The sequence below is a fragment of the Morone saxatilis genome, unplaced genomic scaffold (genome assembly GCF_004916995.1).
Source record: "Morone saxatilis isolate NCDOM2014 unplaced genomic scaffold, NCSU_SB_2.0 Contig11, whole genome shotgun sequence".
NCBI lineage: Eukaryota > Metazoa > Chordata > Actinopteri > Moronidae > Morone > Morone saxatilis.
The window spans coordinates 18,811,895-18,834,143 of record NW_023339663.1 but is presented as its reverse complement, the minus strand read 5'-3'; the positions used below and the strand labels follow the sequence as shown (position 1 = coordinate 18,834,143).

The following is a 22,249-nucleotide window of genomic DNA, read 5'->3' as shown; positions in this document are numbered from 1 at the left end:
CGTGGGGTCGTTTCCCTTTCTTCCTCTCCTGCAGTGTCCCAAAGCACCCGGATACCATGGCACAGATGGGACTGTGTGTGTGTGTATGTGTGGGTGTGGGTGTATGTGTGTGTCATTAGACATCTTTGTCATGGCAGATGATGATGAAACACACTCGGGATGGCACCGTTGAGGGCACTGCCAAGCACACAGCAGGACAAATACACACTCATTCTCTCTCCTTCACACAAACACATACAGTCACACACACTTTCACACATATAGACATATTACAAGCACCCACACATACACACAAACACACACACAGAGTCAACAGGGTGCCCTCGGCAGGGTTCGCTTAGTGTTGAGTGCCAGAGACAGACACGTGGACTCTATTCATCACACATAAACAATGGCCCCATATGGACAGGCCTATAGTACTCCATTAGCCTATCCACAGACACACAGACACACACTGACACACACACAAGATCCCTACAGACAATAAAATACATGCATGCTGACAAAAAAGTTATTATAAAATCTTACTTTCTTTCATTCTTTCCAACATGTTTACTTTTCATGAAATTGTAAGACTTTTAGCGATAATTAAATTTCTGAGTATTTTACTCCATCGCCCCGTTACTTGTTTCCTCTCATCTGTTTCATTTTCTTCTCCACTAAATTCCTTTTTCTTCCAACTGAGCAGGCTATATGGTCATTCTTCATTTGAGGTGGCCTCCCAAGGAGTGCATATGCTCCCCCCTCCTCTTCCTCTCCATCTCCTGGTTTTATTTATTTCACATCTCCTCTTCTCCTTTGTCATGTTCTTTGTTACTTTCCCTCAACTTGTTTCCCAGCTTACTCTGGCCTCCTCCCACCACCCTTTTATTTCTCCTCTCTTCCTCACCCTATTCTTCTCCCCTCCCTTTCTTTATGTGCCCCCTTCCCATCCACTCATCAGTCATTAGCGTTAGCTTCCCCATTGAGAACATATGGTATGATGGATCGTAGGGCTAGCGGCGCTAGCAAGGCTAAGGGCCATTTGCCGGGTGCACTGCGCTGTCGGGGAGCCTTGGGGCTGGCTATGCAACCTCGACCCCACACGTCTGTTTCAAGACACTCACACTCACACACACAACATTCACACAGCAACACCTATTATAGGATAGGCTACTTAACCTTGGCACCAGTCACTCTCATTGCTGCCTCTCACCATGTCCAGACAAAAAGAAAGAAAAATGGAAAGAAAGAAAATGAGAAGACAAGAGAAGAATAAAGATAACATGCAATTATATTTAAAGTAAATAATATTGTACCTTCAAATAAGTTGTCAAAAAAATGTCAAAAACTGATAAAAGTGAAAAAAAAGAAATAGAGAGAAGACTACAAATAAAGTACAATTTACTACAAACAATAGTATACACTTGAATGTAAATTTATATTGTAAGAAGAAAATTAAAGAAAGAAAGAAAGAAGAGTCAGAAAAAGAAAGAAAGAAGAGTAAGAAAGAAAGAAAGAGTTAGTAGTTAAAAACTATAAAATATGAATCAGACAGAGGATACTGTGAAAGAACAGAGAAAGAGGGGAAAAGTGAGTGAGAGAAAAAAACAGAAGAGTGGTGAAGAGCTAGATGGAGCAGATTAAAGGAGGAGTGAAGGGTATCCCATTGTGCCCAGCTGATAGACTAGGTTAGGCTGATGTGATTATGGGGTCCCTGAAGTGCGATCTATCACACATTACCGTCCACACTGTCAACAACCATACACACACACTGCAGGGGAACAGCAATGCCAGGAGACAGCCGTCTGGCAACAGATACACTTACCGGCTTCCGTGCACATGTGCACACGTAAATGTACACACACACATTCTCACACACACGCATGAAGAAAACATGCATGTGTAAACACACAGAATTGCATGCACGTGTACACTCAAACAAAAATATACAACACACACATGTTTGTGTTCAAGTCTGGACTGTTTCAAACAGAAAAGCAGTGTATTTCAAGTGAAGTAGAAACAGGGTCAGAAACATTACCTCACCTAACCCGTCTCAAGAATTAAACAAAAAACTTAGCCAGTTGACAGTGTTCTGCGAAAATGGTTCTTTGGGTTTAACTTGATTAAAACACACAGTAAGCCAAATAAGTTGTTACTGTTCTCCCTCTATATATGGTGTAAGTTGATATCATTCCTGCCCACCCAACACCCACCCATCTATGTACCTACTCACCCTGCAGACTGGCATATTTTAAGTTTTAAGTGTTTTTGTAATTACTTGATGGAAACTTATTTTTTCAGTTTTTCCTTATAGTTCAAATGTGTACCAGAATGTTGTGAATAGTCTATTGTTTAGCTGTAGATACCCACTTACTCCAACTAGGATGTTGATATTTTCTTTTTTTTATGTCAGACTTTGGATTTAAAAGATTTGTAATTAGTTACTACCCCCCAGTGCTAGTATCAGAAACGACACAGTGGAAGACAGCCATGCACTCCACCTCTACAGCAGAAATCTATCTTACCACAATTATATAAATGGTTTTCCCATTTATGGTACTAATTTTATTACCTCAGTTAACAGTTTCCTATTGAGTTTATGGTCTTAACTGCTATTTTCAAGTATTTTTCCTTGCAACATGATGTTCATTCTGTAAATTCATTGTTTCATTTAGAGTAAAATAGACAAAAAAGGTCTACTTATTAGGCTACCTCATACGAACAGGGTATTCTTTCGGGCGTGGCTGCCTTGTGATTGACAAGACACTTTTGAGGGCCCGTCCAGCAAACGCACGCAACTGAGATCAAACTAGGTACTGTTGATCAAATATGAATAAAGATTAAGTTACTGCATTGCCTATTTCTCACCTTATATTTTTCAGAAACATACAACAAAAGTGTGCTCTTCTGTAATCTGTAATACAAGAACGTGTGTAACCAGGCAGGCTGCCATTCTTTGCTGCCACGGATGAGTAGCTACAAAAAAACAACATGGCGACAGCCATAATGTCAAACTCAACGCACCAACCAATGGATGACATCACGATAGGTGCACACTTGGTTCCTGCCTACATGCGTTTTTATTCAAACTTACCTGGTAGTAACACTAATACAACATTTTAAATGGCCTAACTTCTACTCTGGCCAGTTTTAATCTTTGGGGTATTATTGAGATGGTCTATAATCCTTCCCTCAGCATTCCCTAGTTATTATACAGTAACACAAAGTCTCTATGCTAAATCCCTCCCTTTCAAATCGGGCAGTTTGTTTAAACAGCTTTCATTTCACTTTCGAGTAGATTAAATACCGTTTGTTTTTAGACAAGAGAGCCTCACTTTTCTTGCAGCATTTCCTCCTGTGTTGCAGGTTCAAGACCAACTTTTAAGCTCTTCATTTGCTCCTTTTTTCTTCTGTCTCTGAGTTTGTATGTAGGATGTTTAGCTAAGACTTACATGAGATTAGATGGTGTTTAAAGGAATGCGTGTGGTGTCTTTGGCCTCCCGTTGCTCCCTGACTCTCCCTAAGTCCCCCGCCTCATTGCACGTGCTCCACTAATCATTTCCCCTTCACACTTTTTCTTTATAGTGTATCGTTCTTTAACTCTTCCATCTGCCCTTGAACCCCACCTTCTCCATCTCTCACTGTGGGTGCTACCATAAATGCTTTCCTAACCTCACCTTTTCCTAAAGTAAGTGAATCTTAAACATGTGTGCATTTCTTTAACTCCTTCCCCTACTCCCTCCCTCTGTCCCAGCCCAGCAGGCCCCATCCAAACGTTCAAGGACAAATCTGAATATCCCTTTTCACCGTTTAAGTGTTAAAAGCCTGGCGGTGCCGGGGTGTTATCTTAACGCGCCTTGCCGTGCCATCATCAGAGCGCGTGATGAAAATGGCTGTGATGATGCTAAAAGAAAAAAAGAGGAGGGGGAGAAAAAGTAATAATCAAATATGTTTTTCAAGGGCACAGTGACCATTTGCTGGAGGGAAATTATCCCAGTAGTTAAGCTAGCTCACTCCGAGCCTGGCGGAGTTGTGAGAGTGGATGCATTTGTGTGTGTAAGTGTGCAAGGTTTATTACTTCAACTTGGTGCAAGTGTGCTTCACTTTCTGCATGCAGGTGTCTGTTTCTCTATATGTATCTGAATGTTTTTTGCAGTTTACATACATGTTTCTTTACACTCACTCATGTCCTTCCATTGTTTCTGCCAAAATATTCTCATCAGTTTCTGAGTGTGTATGTCTGTGTGGGTGTGTGTGTGTGCGTATGTTTATCATTGCCAAAAGCCCCTCATCAATGATGGGTAGCAAATGGCCAACAGTAGTGCATTCCAAACAGCAGCGTCTGGCTGCTTTAGAAGATCGAGTACTCTCTGAACACAGGAAGACATTTCTCTCTCTGTTAATGTATTTATGATGATGGCTTTTCTATTAGGTTTACTTTAATGACTGGCAAGAATAAAACCGGAGGCTGTCAGGAGCACAGCAATCAGGACAGTTTTCTGTGTATGTCTCTGTGTGTGTGTGTGTGTGTGTGCGTGCGCATTTTATCTGCCTTTGTGTTACTCTTGATGTTGTTACTGTAACACATTGTGGACTTAAAAGACATAAATTCCAGGTATGGGCAAGGGGCAAATTGAGCTCAAATGTGCAAAAACACACACATAGAGACTTTGATATTTTAAGCAAGTGATTTCTACAAGATATAGTTGTAAATAATATCTGGATGGAATGTTTCAGCTACATACCTCTGCTTAAATGTGTGCAGTTTACTTGTGTGCAAAATGATTCTTAACTGAACTTATAGAGTGTTTGGTGCATGTGAAAGTTAGCCAAACCAATTAAATCAGCCTGTATCAGTGTTTCGTGGAAATTATGTAAATGTCTTTATGGCAACAAAGACAGAGTGATGTGTGATGCGTTTCCTTTGTTGTCTTCTAGTGTCTTATGTTAAAAGTTGCACTTGAACTTTTTGTTGAACTTGTTTGTTTTGGCACCAAGCATCCCTGCGCGGGATGTTTCTCCTACTGGATATGCACCCAAGTCTTGGAAGAGTTTATACAGTCAATAGCTGCTAGAGAACCTCTACATGCTGGGCAGAATGTGCTTTCAGCATCCTGGTGCTACATGGGGCCTCTGCCACACCCCTAACCCACCAACTCCCAGATCACATTGATGACAGTGATGGATAACCTGAAGGAGGCGGGCCATGGGTCATTGTGTTGTCATCTACATTGTCTCTGGTAGGGTTGAGGGCAGAACTAGTGGAGGCAGAATGTGTAAGAACTTGATAGATGAAAGCATGTAGGATTACCTGTAACGTCTATCAGCCTTCCGCTGTAAAATAAGTAGTGCTCATTTCATCAATTACCATTTCTATAATGGATAAAAAAATGTCTGTAACTGACAAAAAGGGTTATCTCTATCATCATTTTCTTCTGCCCTGAAGTGATGGCATAAATCTCCATGTCTCAGTGCATGGGATGGATATGCGCTCTAATCCTCACTGATTTTGATGTAAGCACGGTACAAAATACAACATGTTATGTTGTTTTAGTTTAGCAAATCTTATTCATCTCATCTTACAATTGTTTTCTTTTTCCTGTTTTATCACTTTTGTCAAAGTTGTTCATTTCTTCATCACTTCACTTCATCTCTCTCATTCTCTCACAGACACTTTAAACACACACATGAACAGCTGCTTGCTGTGTCTCAGTTTTTAGTGAATCCCTGTAGAGTGGTGAATATAACTGCTACCAAAGCATTTACCTAAGCTCAGCGCAGGCACACACACACACACACACACACACTCACTTAAAACCAACAAAGACACATAAGCACAAAGATGCACATACACACAATGTCACACACATGCCCAGCTGGTAATGTTGTTGAGATAAAAAAAAAAGACGTCAGAAAGACAAGAGGACAACCAGTCAGCTGGGAAAAGAGTAGGTGTGTATGTGTGTGTCTTTGATTATGTGTGTGCTTGCTGCCCTAACATCCACATGTGTGTGTCCACAGGGGAACACTGTGCACTGTGTGAGAAAGTCAATCCACTGTGATTTCATCTCTCGACATGACATATAGTCTGGCCCCTCTGGAGCACAAAGTGTGCCCGTGCACACACACACACACATACACACACACTTCCTGCATGCTTCCTGAGTGTTTCTGTGTACTAGAGCCCAACCAATACTGGATTTTTGAGGCTGATACTGTTTATTAAGAGTTTTTTGAGAGCTGATGTTGTTTTTCAAAGAATGCATAACATCAAACATATTAGGATAATTTAAATTGAGTTATTTAAGAGTTGTGACCTTGATATTGAGTAGAAATTCACAATTCACAAATATATCTTTGATTGCTAAAATAGCCTGTCAGTGATGTCTCAGTATGAATATATCCCTCATTTGCAGATACTTTTTTGTTTCCATCAGAGATGCAGGCTGCAGCAAAGCTTTCTCCAACGATTAAACACAAATCAGAAACTTTTTTTTTTCAAACATATCTGTGGCATTTCTTATCTGCAATATCTTGTAATTTATTGATCAACACATATGCAGATACCAATATATGTCTGCGTTAAGCTAAGATTGTCCAAAGCACCATTTTTTAATAAGTACGTCAGCTTTTATGTGCTTTCTCCTTTCTGTGTAAGTGCATGTGTGTACCACCAGTCTGTGTCTATGAAAGCTGCTTCAGTGTGCATGTGTGTTTGCTGGTATGCATGCACACAATTTGTGTATGTGTGCACTTTGTGCCAAACCCCTTGTAATATATTCAGGTATTTAAAAGTGTTTGGTTTGTTTAAAGTTGTGGAGGGGTTTTGGTCTCCTAGAGAGCTCGGATAACCCTAATCCACAACACACATTTTTATCAGTAGTTCATTGGCAGGGCTAAATATTGACTTATCATTAAGTGGAATGACTGAAACCCTAATAATAATTCACGTTGTCTAAGCACCTTGTGTTGACGCAGCGCTCCCGACGCTATTAACGAATGTATGCAAATCCAACGTAAATCTGAAGATTAGGGCCAAAGCATTCTGCAATGCAAGAGAGAAAACAAGAGGTGTGTGATAAAATGTTGTCAACACATACACGCACATGCATACGCACGCACAAACACACACGGTTTATAGGGAAAACAGGAGGTGTGTGTTTCAAAACGTTAACACAAATGACAAGCATGTCACACACACCCATACACAGATAACGCTTACAAAGACAGGGATTGGATTTCTGCTGAATGGGTGATAATACAATAGTGAAGTTTAGTTGCAGAACAGTAAACAAACGATGTAGACCTATGAACTGAGTGGATGAGAGAGAGAGAGAGAGAGAGAGATGTAGAGAGCTGTGGTAGATGGAAAAGAGGGAGGGGAAACAAGATGAAGATGTAAAGATAATGAGGAGAAAAGAGGATAAGAGAGGAACAAGTAGAGTCATCATCAAGAGAAATGTAAGAAGGATGAAGAGTTTGATAGGAAAAGAATTAAAGCATTGAGGAGAGAGAAAAGGAGGACGTAAGAGAAGGTAGAACGTGGATAAACTTATATATAGGTAGTATACTGTAGATGTTAGGCTTGGAGGGAAAAAAAGTGACTAGAGAACTCCAGAGCAGGTTACAAGTGATAAAGTTGGCATTTAGAAACGGCATGAGAGTGAATCAAGATATGCAGAGACTTTGAACAGCGCCATGTTGAACGATACATGGACAGATTGTTGGACTGCCTGAGAGTAAATGGAGGCAAATGAGCAAAAAATTGTGAGTCGTAGAGGGCCTGGTGTCCGGGTGGAAGGGAGGAGTAGAGGTGAGGAGGACGAGGGATGAGTGGAGAGGAGCTATTTTGGAAAAGTGTTGAGCTGTTTATTTGCGCGTCATTGAAGCTGAAGTAAGGCGCTAGGGGAATTGGCCACCAAGCCCCCTCTCTGCAACAGCTGCCGCTGCTAAGTGAGTTACTAGCCGTCAGACTGCCTTTATGTCACACAATCACACACACATACACATGCATTTTCCCGTCACATGTTGCCTGTGATGGATGCTGTGAGGATAATGCACAGCACAGGAGAAAATATGCGCCATTCTCCACTTTTGGCCTTTAAGTGAAATGATTGCTTAAATTAACAGGATTTCATGTGCGCGAAGAGTGAACGTTGATTAGGTTGTTAAACAATAAGTTATTTATCACTCCACAACTAGCTGCAGCCCCATTAAAGGGCGAGGCCATGATACAAAGCAATGACTTAGTGTTTAATGTCTGCTGTCAAATAAAATGGGCAACACAGCTGGAGGTAGATAGTGCCGCAGATCAGCATGCCATCAACTCTTAGTTAGAATTTGCTAAATAGCTCATGAAAGTTAGATTATTTCAACTCTAAACTAAATAATCACAAAAGACGGAGGGGTTCTTACAGTATTTCAGTCTGATTCAAAATGAGAAGCTTTTACTATTGGACTCTCATTAAAATACGATTTGTCCTTTTTCCATCAGCGCAGTTATGGTATTTTAGTCAAGCCGTGCCGTGCCGTGCCATGCTCATTTGTATTTGCAGTGCATCCTCACAGCAGGAGGTTACTTTGCTGACTCAGTGTTAAAGCAGGACAATATTATAGCCTTAATCCATTGCAAGGCCAAAGCTTGACAGTCCCCGCCCTCAACTAAGCTAAGACGTTAGAGTAGCCAGATTGGCTCAACTGGAGAGAAATCACTATGTTTATTCTCGACTGTTTCTTCAGCTAACATTAGTATAGTAGCTCCTACGTAAGAGCTGCTGCGAGTTTAGTTTAACACTCATGTCCATGACCTAACCTTAAAAGACCAGTGTGTAGGATTTAGTGACATCTAACAGTGAAGTTGCAGATTGCAACTAACCGAACACTGCTCGCGTCTGTATTTGATGACCTGAACAAATAAAGCTCCCCCAACTACAAACTGTGCCAGAGCAATGTTTAGCCGAGTAAAGCTTTTCTTACCAGAATAAAGTTGAGCTTTTACAGATTTTGTAGACCAAGACATTGTTTTCTCCTCTCAGAATGAGTCTTCCTGCCTCAAATCTGCAGGTTTTAATCTACAGTTTTAATTTGTCAATCATTCTCAATTGATTTGATTTTAAATATGAAGCACTTCAGAATGTAAAGAAACATGCTTGAAATTTGATATTCAGCTGCAAAACAATTTTACAGGGAAATAGAGTGATAGCATGTATTTTAAATGTCACCTTGCTGAAGGTGAAGTGGTGGCAGAAAGACATCACCTATCACTGTCAGAGATGGCAGCTCTCAGAAAAAGCACACTTCCTTCCCACTACATTCTTTCGACAGCATTGCCTGAATATTACTGCTGTATGAAGAGATGAATGCAGGAGAGGAAAAGAGGCGTGCGGGGGAGGAGAAGAGAGGAGGATGTATATAAGAGTTGATAAGAGAAGATGCACACTAATATTCAGAGCGGCCTAAATACTGTTTCTGTACAGATGGGAAAAAAGGGATTGAAAGGAGGGGGTAAAGGGATTTTGGGATGTCTAGATGAGAGACAGTACAACCCAACTGTGCCTGGATATATACAAGAGGAGGCATAAAACAAGAGGAGGTGAAGGGAAGGTGGAAAGGTTATGGAGGGAGGAGGACAGGACAAAAGATAGAAAAGGTGAGGCGGTGTAAGAGGAGGAAAGAGGTAGAATAATAGGATGAGTTGAGAAGCAGACGAGGACAAGAACAGGTTAAGGGAAAGAATAGAAAGGTCAATATTCTTTGTAATAAAGGGACACATACAGTGATTTCAGACATTACTGTTGAATGTAAAAATATAACCACATCATGTAAATAATCGAGATGACCCCAGGAGCCTTACAGAAGCTTGTCTTTTTTTAGTATTTGTTGCCGTAGGAGCATTCATGAATGGAGCAGTGTCACTGATATCATGACGTCCTTGGCGATTCACAATATTTCTTAAACAACTGTACAACCAATATGATTTAGACCTAAATTTGTAGCAAAATTTGATTTAAAAAACTTAAAACTCATTCATTAGAGACTTAAAACACACACTCGTCATAAAAAACAATTTCCTGCTACAGTAAGATCAAAAATGAAAATGCATATGAAACACAAATATGATTCATATCTTCTTCTTTAGGTTTTGTCTGCTGTGGTCAGGAGTATATTAACTCTTCAACCTCTCTTTGCTGTGTGGACAATGACGGATATCCCACAATACACCCTGCTGGCAATGCCACAGTGACATTGCAGTGCTGTGGGTCAAAGGTCATACGTCAAGAAGAGGAATGCTGCAACGGGATTGGTTATGACCCCCAAAGACACGTGTGTGCTGACCAACCCACGCCGGGCCTGTTAATACAGGTACGTGTGTATGTGAGATAATGTGTGTGACTGCTGTATTTGCTAAGACGTGTACTATGGATGAGGAAATCTTAGGCACTGTGTTCTGTCAACCAGGTTTTCTACAGCTCTCTTACACTTTGTTTGTATTCTTTCATGTCCACTGGAAGCACCGTGTAGTGTTCAACTTGTGCCATATGTCCGTCACATCTTCCCTGCGGTTTAAATTTCCACTATAAGTGTTTTAAAAGCAGCAGTCTGATCTGCAGCAGCCACATTTACAATATTGGTAGGATTGTTTTGCTGTCATTTTTTGTGTTTTACAAGCACATTTGATTGATTAATTTATTATCATTTTGGTAACATTTCAAACTCATTTTAAATAGTGCATATATAATGTAATAATATAAGGAAAACATTCCATTCCATGTCCTTCTGTATAAACATCAGAAGAGAAATTACATAAATTAACGGGAAAATTTTTTATTCAGCATCTGTACAGAAAGTCAAAAACAACTGAATTGCACCTATGATATGAAAATTAACACATTTAATTGTCAATAAATGCAGGCATTAAATTAATAAGTGACTTCCATGCTTCAGAAATGAAATCTAGTCTGGCAGAAAAAAGATTTGGCGCTAACACGTCGACTGGATATCGGACTCTTTCGCTCTCTCTCTCCCTCTCCCTCTCTCTCCCTCCATCTCTCAAACTCACACTCATTGTCACATCAGGAGTTGGGGACTGGGCCATCCTCCATTTATCAACTGGGGTCATGTGATGTTTGTGTGTTCCTAAGTCAGCATGAGACAGGCACACACATACACGCACAGAGGCACACATGCACAGGGACAAAGGGTAGGAATTCTCATTAGCTCTAATGATGTCATTAAGGACCATGCATACCACACACATGCACACAAACACGTACATAGCTACATTCTGCATGTATATGAGAGACACTTCAGAGTTTATATGATTTTTGCTTACAACATGTAACATAATAGTAAACTTCTACCAGATAAGTTTCTGTGGTAGTTATCTGTTTGTGCAGTGCAATCATGAAGATGAATGACTTAAAGAAAATAAAGATTTTGAACCTCATAGTTTCCCTTTTCTCCCTTTTTGTCTCCTTCTTTCCTGCTCGCTTACTATTTAACTCCCCCATCTTCCCATCTCTTCTTTTCCTGTCCACTCTCCATCTTTATCTATCCCTGTGCAGCACATGTGTTTGCAGGGCGCTGTGTGTCCCATGGCTGCAGCATCCACAGCTTATTGTGGCTCCTGTGACCTCGATCCATCTATGACCGCTTGCACATGGGTCCTGTCTGTGCACACACAGCCTGACATACCCTCCACAACATACTCACCTTCCATCAACACCACACATGAAACTCTCACCACGGGCCTCTCTACACGTATGAACAGAAGTGATAACACGCACAAAATGCAATTCGAGGGAGGCCTGTGCCCGTCGCATGAGGAGGTAGTGTACAGCGGAGGAGCCAACAGATACACCTATACAGGTAATGTTTGAGTGTGTTCAGTGGAATAATAAAATAAAAATGATTTAGCCTTTCCATTTTTATTTTTCTTCCTTCACCTAAGTACTGAATGTTTTGGTAACAAACTTTTCTAACCATTAGGGGACAACTACTGCTTTGATACAATTGTTTTGCCGATTCTTTGAAACAAAATATACCTGTTTCTCATCAACTTTTTTTGTATCCCTCAATGCCTCCTGTTCCCCTTCAAGTCTGACCAATTGCTGATTACACATTTTTCAGCCTCCTTTTCCCATTACTGCTCTCTCAAACATTTTTAGCATTTGAAAACTAAAATCTTTAATTAAACACCTTCCTCTTTCCCGTAAATGAGAAAGTTACCTCAGTGATGTCACACAAGAGGTTTTATCAAACCTACAACTTTCTTTTACGTGCTGTTAAAACCTGATGACAAACTGAATGCCTTTTTTTGACCACTTATACTTGCATCCCTTCTTCTAACCTACTAGTTTGCTGGAAATTAAGACTCTCGCTTCAGTTCTCCGGATAACTCAATAACTAATTCAGAATATAGCCATCATAGAAATTTTAAGCCTGCAGAAACCAATTCTGCATTTACTCTAAATGTGTCAGCCGCTGCAATCAACGGGCTTTAGAGACAGATGCCCTTCCACAGACTCACACACACACACACACATACACACACACACACTAAGGCAGCTGTTGCAGTGCACACTGATAGCTGTAACGTGGTAACTCTCTCTGTGCTGTACACTTGTGTGTCATTAAAACTTAGAGATGGGCGTTTAAATGCCATTTCAACATTCTTTACTATTTATCAGCCCAAAGGGAGTTGGAGTGTATATCTGTGTGTGTTAGTGTTTGTGGGCGTGTATCTCAGGATGTTCTGTCCGTCCACACATTATTTATCTGGGTAGTTACATCTGTTTAATCAAGACTAATTGTGGCTGTGGATGTTTTGTGTGTATGCGTTGTGCACTAATAATTACATGTGTTTTGTGTGTGTGTGTGTGTGTGTTAGTGTCCACTTAGTTGCTGTATAAGTATGCCTCTGTAGTGAATGTAGTGAATGTGGTTCTGTGTATGTATCTTTTATCCACTGTGTGTGTGTGTGTGTGTGTGTGTGTGGGGCATGGGGCATGGGGCGGTTAGGATAAGAGTTTCTAGGCAATGCTGTGACACCATCTGGGCAGAGGCACATAAAGCTGTCGCCACCTACCATACACCAGATGTTTCTCATGCACACACACACAGTCACACACATAGGGTATCATGCTATACTTCTCTGGGAAAAAGACGTAAGGTAGATCACACACAGTTTGCTCCACATGTGCAATGAGTGCTATAAATATATACTATATTATCTACACCCAGTTTATATTTATACTTGTTGGAATTAGTTCTTAATGAAACACAAAAACTAGGCATGTGTCTATGCACACACATTCAGTTTTTTATTTACTTGTGTGTCACTGTGTGTGTTTTGCTGCTTCAGTTATCACAGTAGTAAAGACTGGTGGTCCCAGACTGGTGGTTAAAACATGGTCTCATTTACAGCAACAGTCCCTTAACACTACTAAAAATAATGCACGTGTGTGAGGGTGTGCAAGCACATCTGTATGTATATATGCTCCTGTATGTATACCTCAACAGAAGGTGTGTCACAACCTGTCTCCCAGAATGCTTCAGTCCTGCCCTGACATTTACAACTATGCACCAGTGCTAGTGCATATATTTAGTATATGTCCATATAACATGTGCTTACATTGGCAGTACAACTCCCAGTACACACATTTTCAAAGATGAAACTATTGTTACAAAACATCATTTTAGATAAACATATGTGCCATATGTTTTATGAATGGTATATAGTGTGCATGTTGTACAAAAGATTGTAAGGCCCTCAATTATTTTGGTTCATACTGTCTTTAATGCTTGGTGAGGAGTATACAGTGTATTGTTAATCCTCCGTTATATTTATTTTGCTAGAGCCATTACACATACTATCCTATTTATAAAACGTTCATTAAAATTTTCCTTTTATTAAAATATATTAGCTGTTTAAGTTAGAGCTTGCAACAAATTTACAGCATGGTTGTTTGCATACTGGAGCTTATACTACATGTGCACTTACAGTATTACTCACTTAGTAATCACAAGTCTGGCAGTGTTGCTAAATGAAATAGTCATTAACCAATGTATTGATAATCTTACTGACAGATTTGTTGATTATTTCCTTTGCTCCCCTTCTTCTGTCCTTCCAACCTTCCTTGCTCTCTAATAGACTCTGACCTGGAGCCCTTCACCACCTATGAGTACAGGGTGAGGGGCTGGAACAGCTTTGGAAGAGGCTCCAGTGATGTTGCAACAGTGACCACCAGTGAAGACAAACCATGGGGAGTTGCACTGCCCCGTTGGAGTCGCTTAGGAGAACGAGATGACATCATCCAGCTGCAGTGGCAACCACCTGCCAGGCCTAATGGTATGTATGTGTGTGTATGTGTGTGTGTGTGTGTGTGTGTGCACATCACTAAAACCCCTGTAGATTTGCTTAAGTTAACTTCAGTTGAGGGTTAGTCATGATTAATGTGGATATGGATGTAAAAATAAAAAAGACAAGATGTTTTCTTTTAAATATTGAGAAAAACCTGACATTGGTTATCAAAATTAAAGTACCTTTTCCATTTTACCAGGGGATATCACCCACTATGTTATACTCCGAGATGGACAAGAGCGTTACCGTGGTGATGAAAACAGTTTCACTGATGTGGGTGGGATCAGGCCTTTCCAGGAATACAGTTACCAGCTGAGGGTTTGTAACCGGGCTGGTTGTACTGACAGTTCACAGGTAAGACCACGTGTGTGTTTGCGCTGTTACCGTTGAGTCAGACTAACATTCTCTGTATCACAGTATTCATAGTTCATTAACAGCTTATGTAGCTAACCTTATGCTTCCCTGTCCAATAAATATAATACCAAGTCTGCATCAGGAGATGGAACAGGGAGTTTGGAACATATATACACAAAAATGGGCATGTCTATTCATAAAGCTTGCAAACTCAGCATTAGCTATTGAGATAACCAATAAGTGTCTGGCACTGATGATGCCCCATTGGTATGCTGTAGATATTTTGTTCAAAAATACAGTAAAATATTACCAATTACACCTTCAATTAGAAATTGCTGTGTGATTGCCTCTGTCTTGCCAGCCTTCCGTGTAGAGCTTTCTCACTCACACACCAACAGATTCTCACTCACACACACACACACTTTCCAAAAGCGTACTATGTTGTAGCACCCCATTTCATAAAGACATTATCCCCCTGTATGATTATCTAATGGCTCCTCTAAAGATGGACTGAGCTTCACTGAACTAAGCACCACTTTACTCCATAGTTTAGTTCACTCCTTTAATTTAAGCTCAACACTTGAGGGAACTAGTGTAGAAAAGTGTGCTGTGTGTGAAAGAGAGGGAGACAGAAATATGAGAAAACACATGAAAGAGAAAAAACATGTGTTTGTGTTTTCTATTTGTTAATCAGTTGTGTTGTTGTCTGTCAGGTTTTTTTTTCTTTCAAGAAACAGAAATCAGCTTCCTTGCCACTTGACCAAAACATAGCTAATCAGTACATTTACCATACCAGTTGACAGTGTACAGGAGCAGCTTTTATTGCTTGGACTCAACAACTCATACCCTTCTACACACCTGTCTGAATACATGCAAAGATCCCTTTTCCTATTTTGTTCTGTCAAGGAGAAATAGTCTGCTTCACATTGGATAAACTTACAGCAGCAACCTTGCAGCATTGGTCTTCTGCAGTTGGCCGCTCATCTGAACCATTGTTTGGCCGGTGGCCTTTCAGCCAAACGCCCTTTTACCCTCTTGTAAAAACCTCCTCAGATGCTGATTTCCAAATGTTGTTTACATTGTAATTCAGGTGCTCAGTTGTTCTGCAAGTGATATTTTACAAATTCTAAACCTCTGTCTGACCTTTGTTGCTAGGAAATAACAGTGTGTGATGTTTCCACACTGTGTGAACTCTGTACTGTTCCCGTGTCGGAACAAGTTTTTATTTAGCCCTGTTTCTGCTCTCCCCCTGTATGCGAGGCTCTGGATTTGCTGAGTCTACCTGATGTTTGTGATAGCGTCCATAATAGCTTCACACAGAACTCCCCCTGCTATCTCTCTGACTGTAGCCGAGCTGATATCACCACAACAATTAATTTCTCCGGCTTAGAGGTGATGAAAGCTCATGTTGAAAACTGTCTTTCTGGCTTTTTTTTTTAAAGCTAATTTAACATCTCATTATTTTGATGAGCACATTCTTACGTAAAGACGAAGCCTGTAGATGTGTCACTGGAGGGATGGATGGGAGGTACAGTTGGCTGAACTGGCTGTGAGGGGTTGATAGATACATAGATGATGGATTAATGTATACAATAAATGAATGCTGAGGAGAATGATGACATGAATGACATAGGAATGGATGATGGTGATAGAGGAAGGCGTGGTAAATGGTTGGAAAGATGAAGGGAAAGAAAGAAGAGATTGTCAAGATTCTAGTACTGTAGGCTTTCCCATATATGTGTATAGGGATTCTGTTAGTATTAAACATTCATTTGTAAATGTATTACAGTGATACCACACGCTGATGTTTCTGGCCACCTGACAAATTTCACTTTCAAATTTCAATTTCACTCAACATTTAGCTGTTTAGCTGTCTCTGAAGAAAATCATTTTAAGATCTGGTTCTTTTGCTCATTTACTTTAGTTCTCAACCATTTCACACTGGGCAATGTAAACCAGGTAGGGTAATGAGTGATTGCTTGATCTTATTTGCTGACGTCTGACTGAAATCAGACCGAAATCAGCTTATCACTGCAGGTGAAAGCTGTTTAGAGCAGAACTGGCTCCCGATTCTGAGTGATGTTGGCCGTAGGAATAGGAGTAATAATTCAATAATTTGTTCCTGTTGGCTGTTGTTTGATTTCAATTTGTGTAAACAGCTGTGAAATTGTAAAGCCCTAGAAGAAATAATTTAAGAAGAAAAAAGTTAATTACTTAATAGTTGTGTCTGACATTCATTTATAGTGACTGTGTCGTGTGCTCTCTCCCCACAAGTTTTGCTTTCAGGACATTTTAGAGTATACATACCTGAAATAAGCACTTAACATTTTGCAAAAATCCAACAGAAAAAAGCCTACACCATGATGCAAATTATGACCTGTCATAGCTTCTTATAGCATGGAAGCTGACCACTACATCATCTTGACTGGAAACTTGTTTCCATTTCTATGACCAACAGGAGAACTCTGTATACATGTATACATGCACATACCCTCCTAAAGCCATACACAGTTACACCACAAACTCAATCTCTGTCTTCCATTTTCTCTCTGTCGACCTCCCTCTATCTCACACACACATACATATGTTTACAGAAACAAGCACACACACTCCAAGCAGAGGGTGGAAAGGGAGTTGGATTAGTTTGTACACCAGTGAAAATTGGCCAAACAGTCCCAATTATGAGATAACTTGGGCTAACCTAATACACCACTGCAATTACCTGGCATCAGCCCACTCACATACACACACACACAAACACGAACACACAAACACACACAAACAAACGCAGGCACACACAAACGCACACCTGCTGTGACAACAGAAGGTGCTGATCTAATACGGTTGGTCACTTAGAGAGGGAGGAAGAGCGATTGGTCCTCCTCTGTCTTCAACTCCTTTTGTCCTGTTCTCTCTGCTATTTGTCTCCTGTCATTCCCCAGATCTCAACGCCGCACTCTTCAGTTTTTCCCAGCTATTGTCTTTCCTTTCTTAACCTCTCTCATCCTCACTCCTTTCCACTGTCCAAACACAATATCAATAATCAATGTACTGCTCAACTCAGGGTCCTAATTTTTGTAAGTCAGTTAAATCATCCACCAAAAGTTAAGTGAGTTAAAGTTGTATTTAGGCTACACTTACATACAGTAGACAGTTTTATGGCTTTTATTTCTTATTTTTTTTACATCACAGACATCCGAGTTAACAGCACACTGAAGCACTCACTGATCGTTACCACACTTCCTCTGCATCTTCCTTATCTTCTTCTTCTCCGCCTCCTTTACCGTTTCCTCTCTTCCACCTCTTTGTGTTGGCGTGTGTATACCTGCATTCACCTGTGTGTGTTTATGTGTGTTCACGTGCGTGTCTCCTTAGTTGTAGTAGCAGTGTTCTAATTGCATAGCACTGTGTGGGACAGGTGGGGGAAGTGCTAGTGACAGTCTATTAAGGCAGGATATCCCTGTTGCCATTAGCAGCAGATTGCCCTGTGATTCTCTGGTCTTCACATTCACCCAGCGTTCACAGGGGCCCACAGATACTACACTATTTTACAGATTTTACTAAGATTTTTATTTTTTTTGCATGACCTGAGTTTAGGGAATTGCTTGTTGTTTTTGTTTGTTTTCCTCATTTTGTACCAGTGATACATGGTAATACTGCTGATCAGAACCTCAACATCCTATCATAATTTAGGTGCCTTGCATTGCTGAAGCAGCTTTCAGTTATTTTCTTTGTCATGCAGAGATGCTAAAGTGATGGAGTATGTCTCCTGTATTCTCAAACTAGTGTACTGCTCTAGCTTTTTACACTATTTACAGAGTTCTTCCCTCAAGCTCAATTGGTTCTAGGAATAAAACATAGTGTATAAATTCTATAGTATGCATGTTCAAATGTGGTAATATTAAATTCACTATGTTGGACAAATACAACAGCTTATTATGATACTATCTGTATATATAGCATGTTTTTTTCATAATGCAGGTTTTGGATAGTTTGTGTTTTGGCTTCATTTGTTCCCTGTTTTGGATGGATTTGGTAATAGGTTGTAACATTTCTGCTGTCACCAGCAAATGTCTCTCTCTGTTGTCAACAAGGTTTTTTATTGCCTTAGAAAGAGAAGCCCTGAATTTGGATGCAGTTTTTTATTGGGTTGTGACTGTGTTAATTACATTCATAAATGATCACAGCAGAAATCCATCTGTTATCCACACCTTTTAAATTCTGTAAAATACCAGAGATGTGTTGTATTTTCTATTTCTTCTGTTTTTATCTGTGTGTATGTCCATGTCCATGTGTGTGTTCAGGTGGTGGCAGTGACAGCCCAGGGATTCCCAGAGGGCGTGCAGCCTCCTTTGGTAAGAGCTTTTAGCCCCTCCTCCCTCCATGTGAGCTGGTCTGAACCTACTCGTCCCAGTGGAATAATACAGCGGTACCACCTGAACCAGACTGGTGTCGGAACCATATTCACACACAACGATGGGCCCAGGAGTTATACTATGACTGGTAAAAATTTCAGATTATCTGCCTCACTTTTCCTTCACTTCCTCAACTCTCATTAAATCTCCTCTCCTCCTCCTGCAGCCCTCTGATTGCCCTTCCTTATTTCTCTCTCTCCTCCTCCTGCTCCTGCAGCTTTCACTTATTTCCCTGCCTTCTCGCCTCCTCACCTAACACTCCATATTCTTCCCTCTTCTTCTTTCCCTTTGTCATCTCTGAATCATCTCCTCTACCTCTCTGCTCCTCTTACTTCCTCTCTGCTTACCTGCCCTCTCTTCTTCTGTCCTCCCCCTCTTGTTTTTCTCCTTTGTCATGCATTTATTTATGTATGCCGGTTTCTGGAATCCATCTAATGACTGAATTTACACCTGATTCCCGCCAGTCTCTCTCTGGCCAAGCCCCTTACACACACACAAACACACCTAAACACACTCGCATGAACACACACAGAACTAAAAACACCACAAGCGCAGATAAGAAGCACACTCAAACATAGTAGACAGGCGCACAAGCTCAGGCTCACATACCTAGAAAGACACAAGAGAAAAACCCAAATATAAGTACAACAAAACAGCACAACAAAAGCAGTGTGAGGCCCAGTGCTCGAACAAAACGCTCTGAAAGTACACACACAGACAAACAGAAGTGTTGGCTTGTTTTAATATTGTAGATCTGCACAGAAACACGGTGGTGTCAGGACTGGGTGATTTGTGGGTCTTGTTTTATCTACCCTGAGGAGGAGTTGTGTTGCTGGCCCTCTGCCATCAGTCAAAACACACACTCACACGCAGACACAAACACCTGCATGAAGCATTGTAAAGCGACCGTTTGTAAGGATAAAAATGTAACATTTTAGAGACACAAATACCAATAGAATATTATCACAGTAGACATACTTAGCTCCATTACTTCAGTGATTTGAAGAGTTAAACTAAACTTCTGATTTAAATATTTAAAGTGTTTTAAAACTCATTTGGTTTCTATGTATTCCATTTGACTGTGTAAGTGATGAGATCTTTTGAAGCTTAAATTCAGTGACATTTTCCTTTCACAGCTTTCCTCTCTGCTCAGTTCTGGACTCAGACCAGGCATCGGCTTTGCCAGTAGCCAATAGACTAGTCCCATGGTGCCTGTGGTTGGCTTGTATGGTCAGGAGTGGTGTGCGCACGAGCATGTGTGTTTGTATGTGTAGGCATGAGGCAAAGCAAACAATGCCAAATAGAGATGGTAATGTGCTGTAATACTGTACCAGCCCCATGTGCCAGTGTAAGCAACCAGCATGCGTGTGTGAAATTCCCCTGTCCCCCAGTGAGACACTGGAAAACCCTGCGCATTCAGCCAAAATCACTACTGGGGCAGTCTCTTGCTCTCTCTCTCTTTATCTTTCTCTCTCTGTCTCTCTCACCCTCTCTCATTTCTCTCAGCTCTCTCTGTAACAACACATATATGCGAAAAGGTTTCTGGGTTTTGACAGCAGACATTTTGAATAAGTTTTACAATAACAAAGGATCAACTTTTTTATGGCCACTACAGATAAATATAAAAAAGCCTTGAGTGGTCCTGCAGCTCAGAACTGCTATTGACTGTAAAAAATAAGCTTTGGTTTTCATTCTCACTTTATCAGCTTTTTACTCTCGATGTTCTATAATTTGATTCAGTACAATACAATAAAAGTATGTTGAATTATATTTCCTTTATTTTTTATATACATTTAATAACAGTCTTAATGTGTTGTGTTTTTAGGCAATATATTTTATTATTATTTGTCTTACTCTGTACCACCATGTGCACCTACAAATTGAAATACAAAAACAGTAGTAAAAAGTAAAACATAGGTATTGGTAGGGTGGCGGAGTGAGGTGGAGGGTAATCTCAACAGTAAAATTAAATAAAGAAGGAGAGACAAAAAAACACACATACTGAGGGAGTAAAAAGTGCCCAGAATTACACTTTTTAAAAGAGAGTGAAGGAGAAAAGGAAGGAGTGGGACAGATGAAAAGATGGATGGATGTATCTAAGTGTTTTCAGTGAAATATGAACAGAAATAATTGCTGTGCTACTCCCTCATCCTTAATGTTTAATACGCCATTATTCATCTTCCCTGCTTCTCTGAGCTCACACACTCACTCATTCAAACCACAGAAACCGGAGAAATGTGCTTTTTTTAGCTACGAAAATGTCGATTTTAGATTGAATCACTCTTGCAGTGTTGTAACTTATTTGATCTGATGGAATATTTTCTATCAAAATCACTTTGGTCGAGGCATTCATTTATCAAAAAAACGTTCATATGAATTTACTCTTGTAACAATAAATATAATAATACTATTATGTTAAATTAAGAAACAGTAACAGTGAAAACAGTCATTTTAAATGAAATTACCTGTTGCTTCATAACATATAAAAATAAGTGTTGCATACATTGTTAAAAAATGTCACCTTTTAGGCATTAAAAACCCATCTAAATCTGGCATTTTAGACATTTGTTGTTTGGTATAGTTCAGAAAAATTAGTTTTACATCTTGAAAGAATGTTACAAAAAACATCTGTTACATTACCTATGAAAGCCATTTTGTCTTTAACTTAATAGTTAAATGGGGGAGTGGAGCTTTAATAAGCGCTGAATAATTTCTCTGTAGTTAATGTTACAAATTATGTTGTTGTTTCTAACTGGTTTGCACTGTTAGAATGAGAAAGGTAAGCAGTGACCTCAATAATGCCAGAATATTATTATTAAAAAAACAAATTTGTGGCTTCAGCCATTTCCTGCTTATCAATGATGTGCCTTAGGAATAGCAAGAAATAGACTCTTATTAATCGAATTTTTAGCAGTTCTAAAAAGTGACACTTCATAGAAAGAATTAAGCACTACTGTACAAAGACACCCCATGTGAATCGATATTAAGTATTGCCATCATTAGCTCACAATGAATTATTGCCTGCAATTATATAGATTATGGCATTAATCATGTGTTTAATTGGTCTTTTGTAGCCTCATTATTAATTCAGAACAGCAGGGAATAGAGTATGTTCTTTTATTTATTAATGTGT

General features: G+C 40.0%; 1 protein-coding gene across 1 annotated transcript in view; it reads left to right on the top strand.

Annotated features, from left to right (window-relative positions):
- Positions 1-22,249, top strand: part of ush2a (Usher syndrome 2A (autosomal recessive, mild)) — a 197,984-nt gene that overhangs the window by 130,166 nt on the left and 45,569 nt on the right. The window contains 5 exon segments of the mRNA XM_035652071.1: positions 10,124-10,347; positions 11,550-11,853; positions 14,138-14,335; positions 14,547-14,701; positions 19,006-19,204. Of these exon segments, the coding sequence (XP_035507964.1) occupies positions 10,124-10,347; positions 11,550-11,853; positions 14,138-14,335; positions 14,547-14,701; positions 19,006-19,204 (1,080 nt within the window).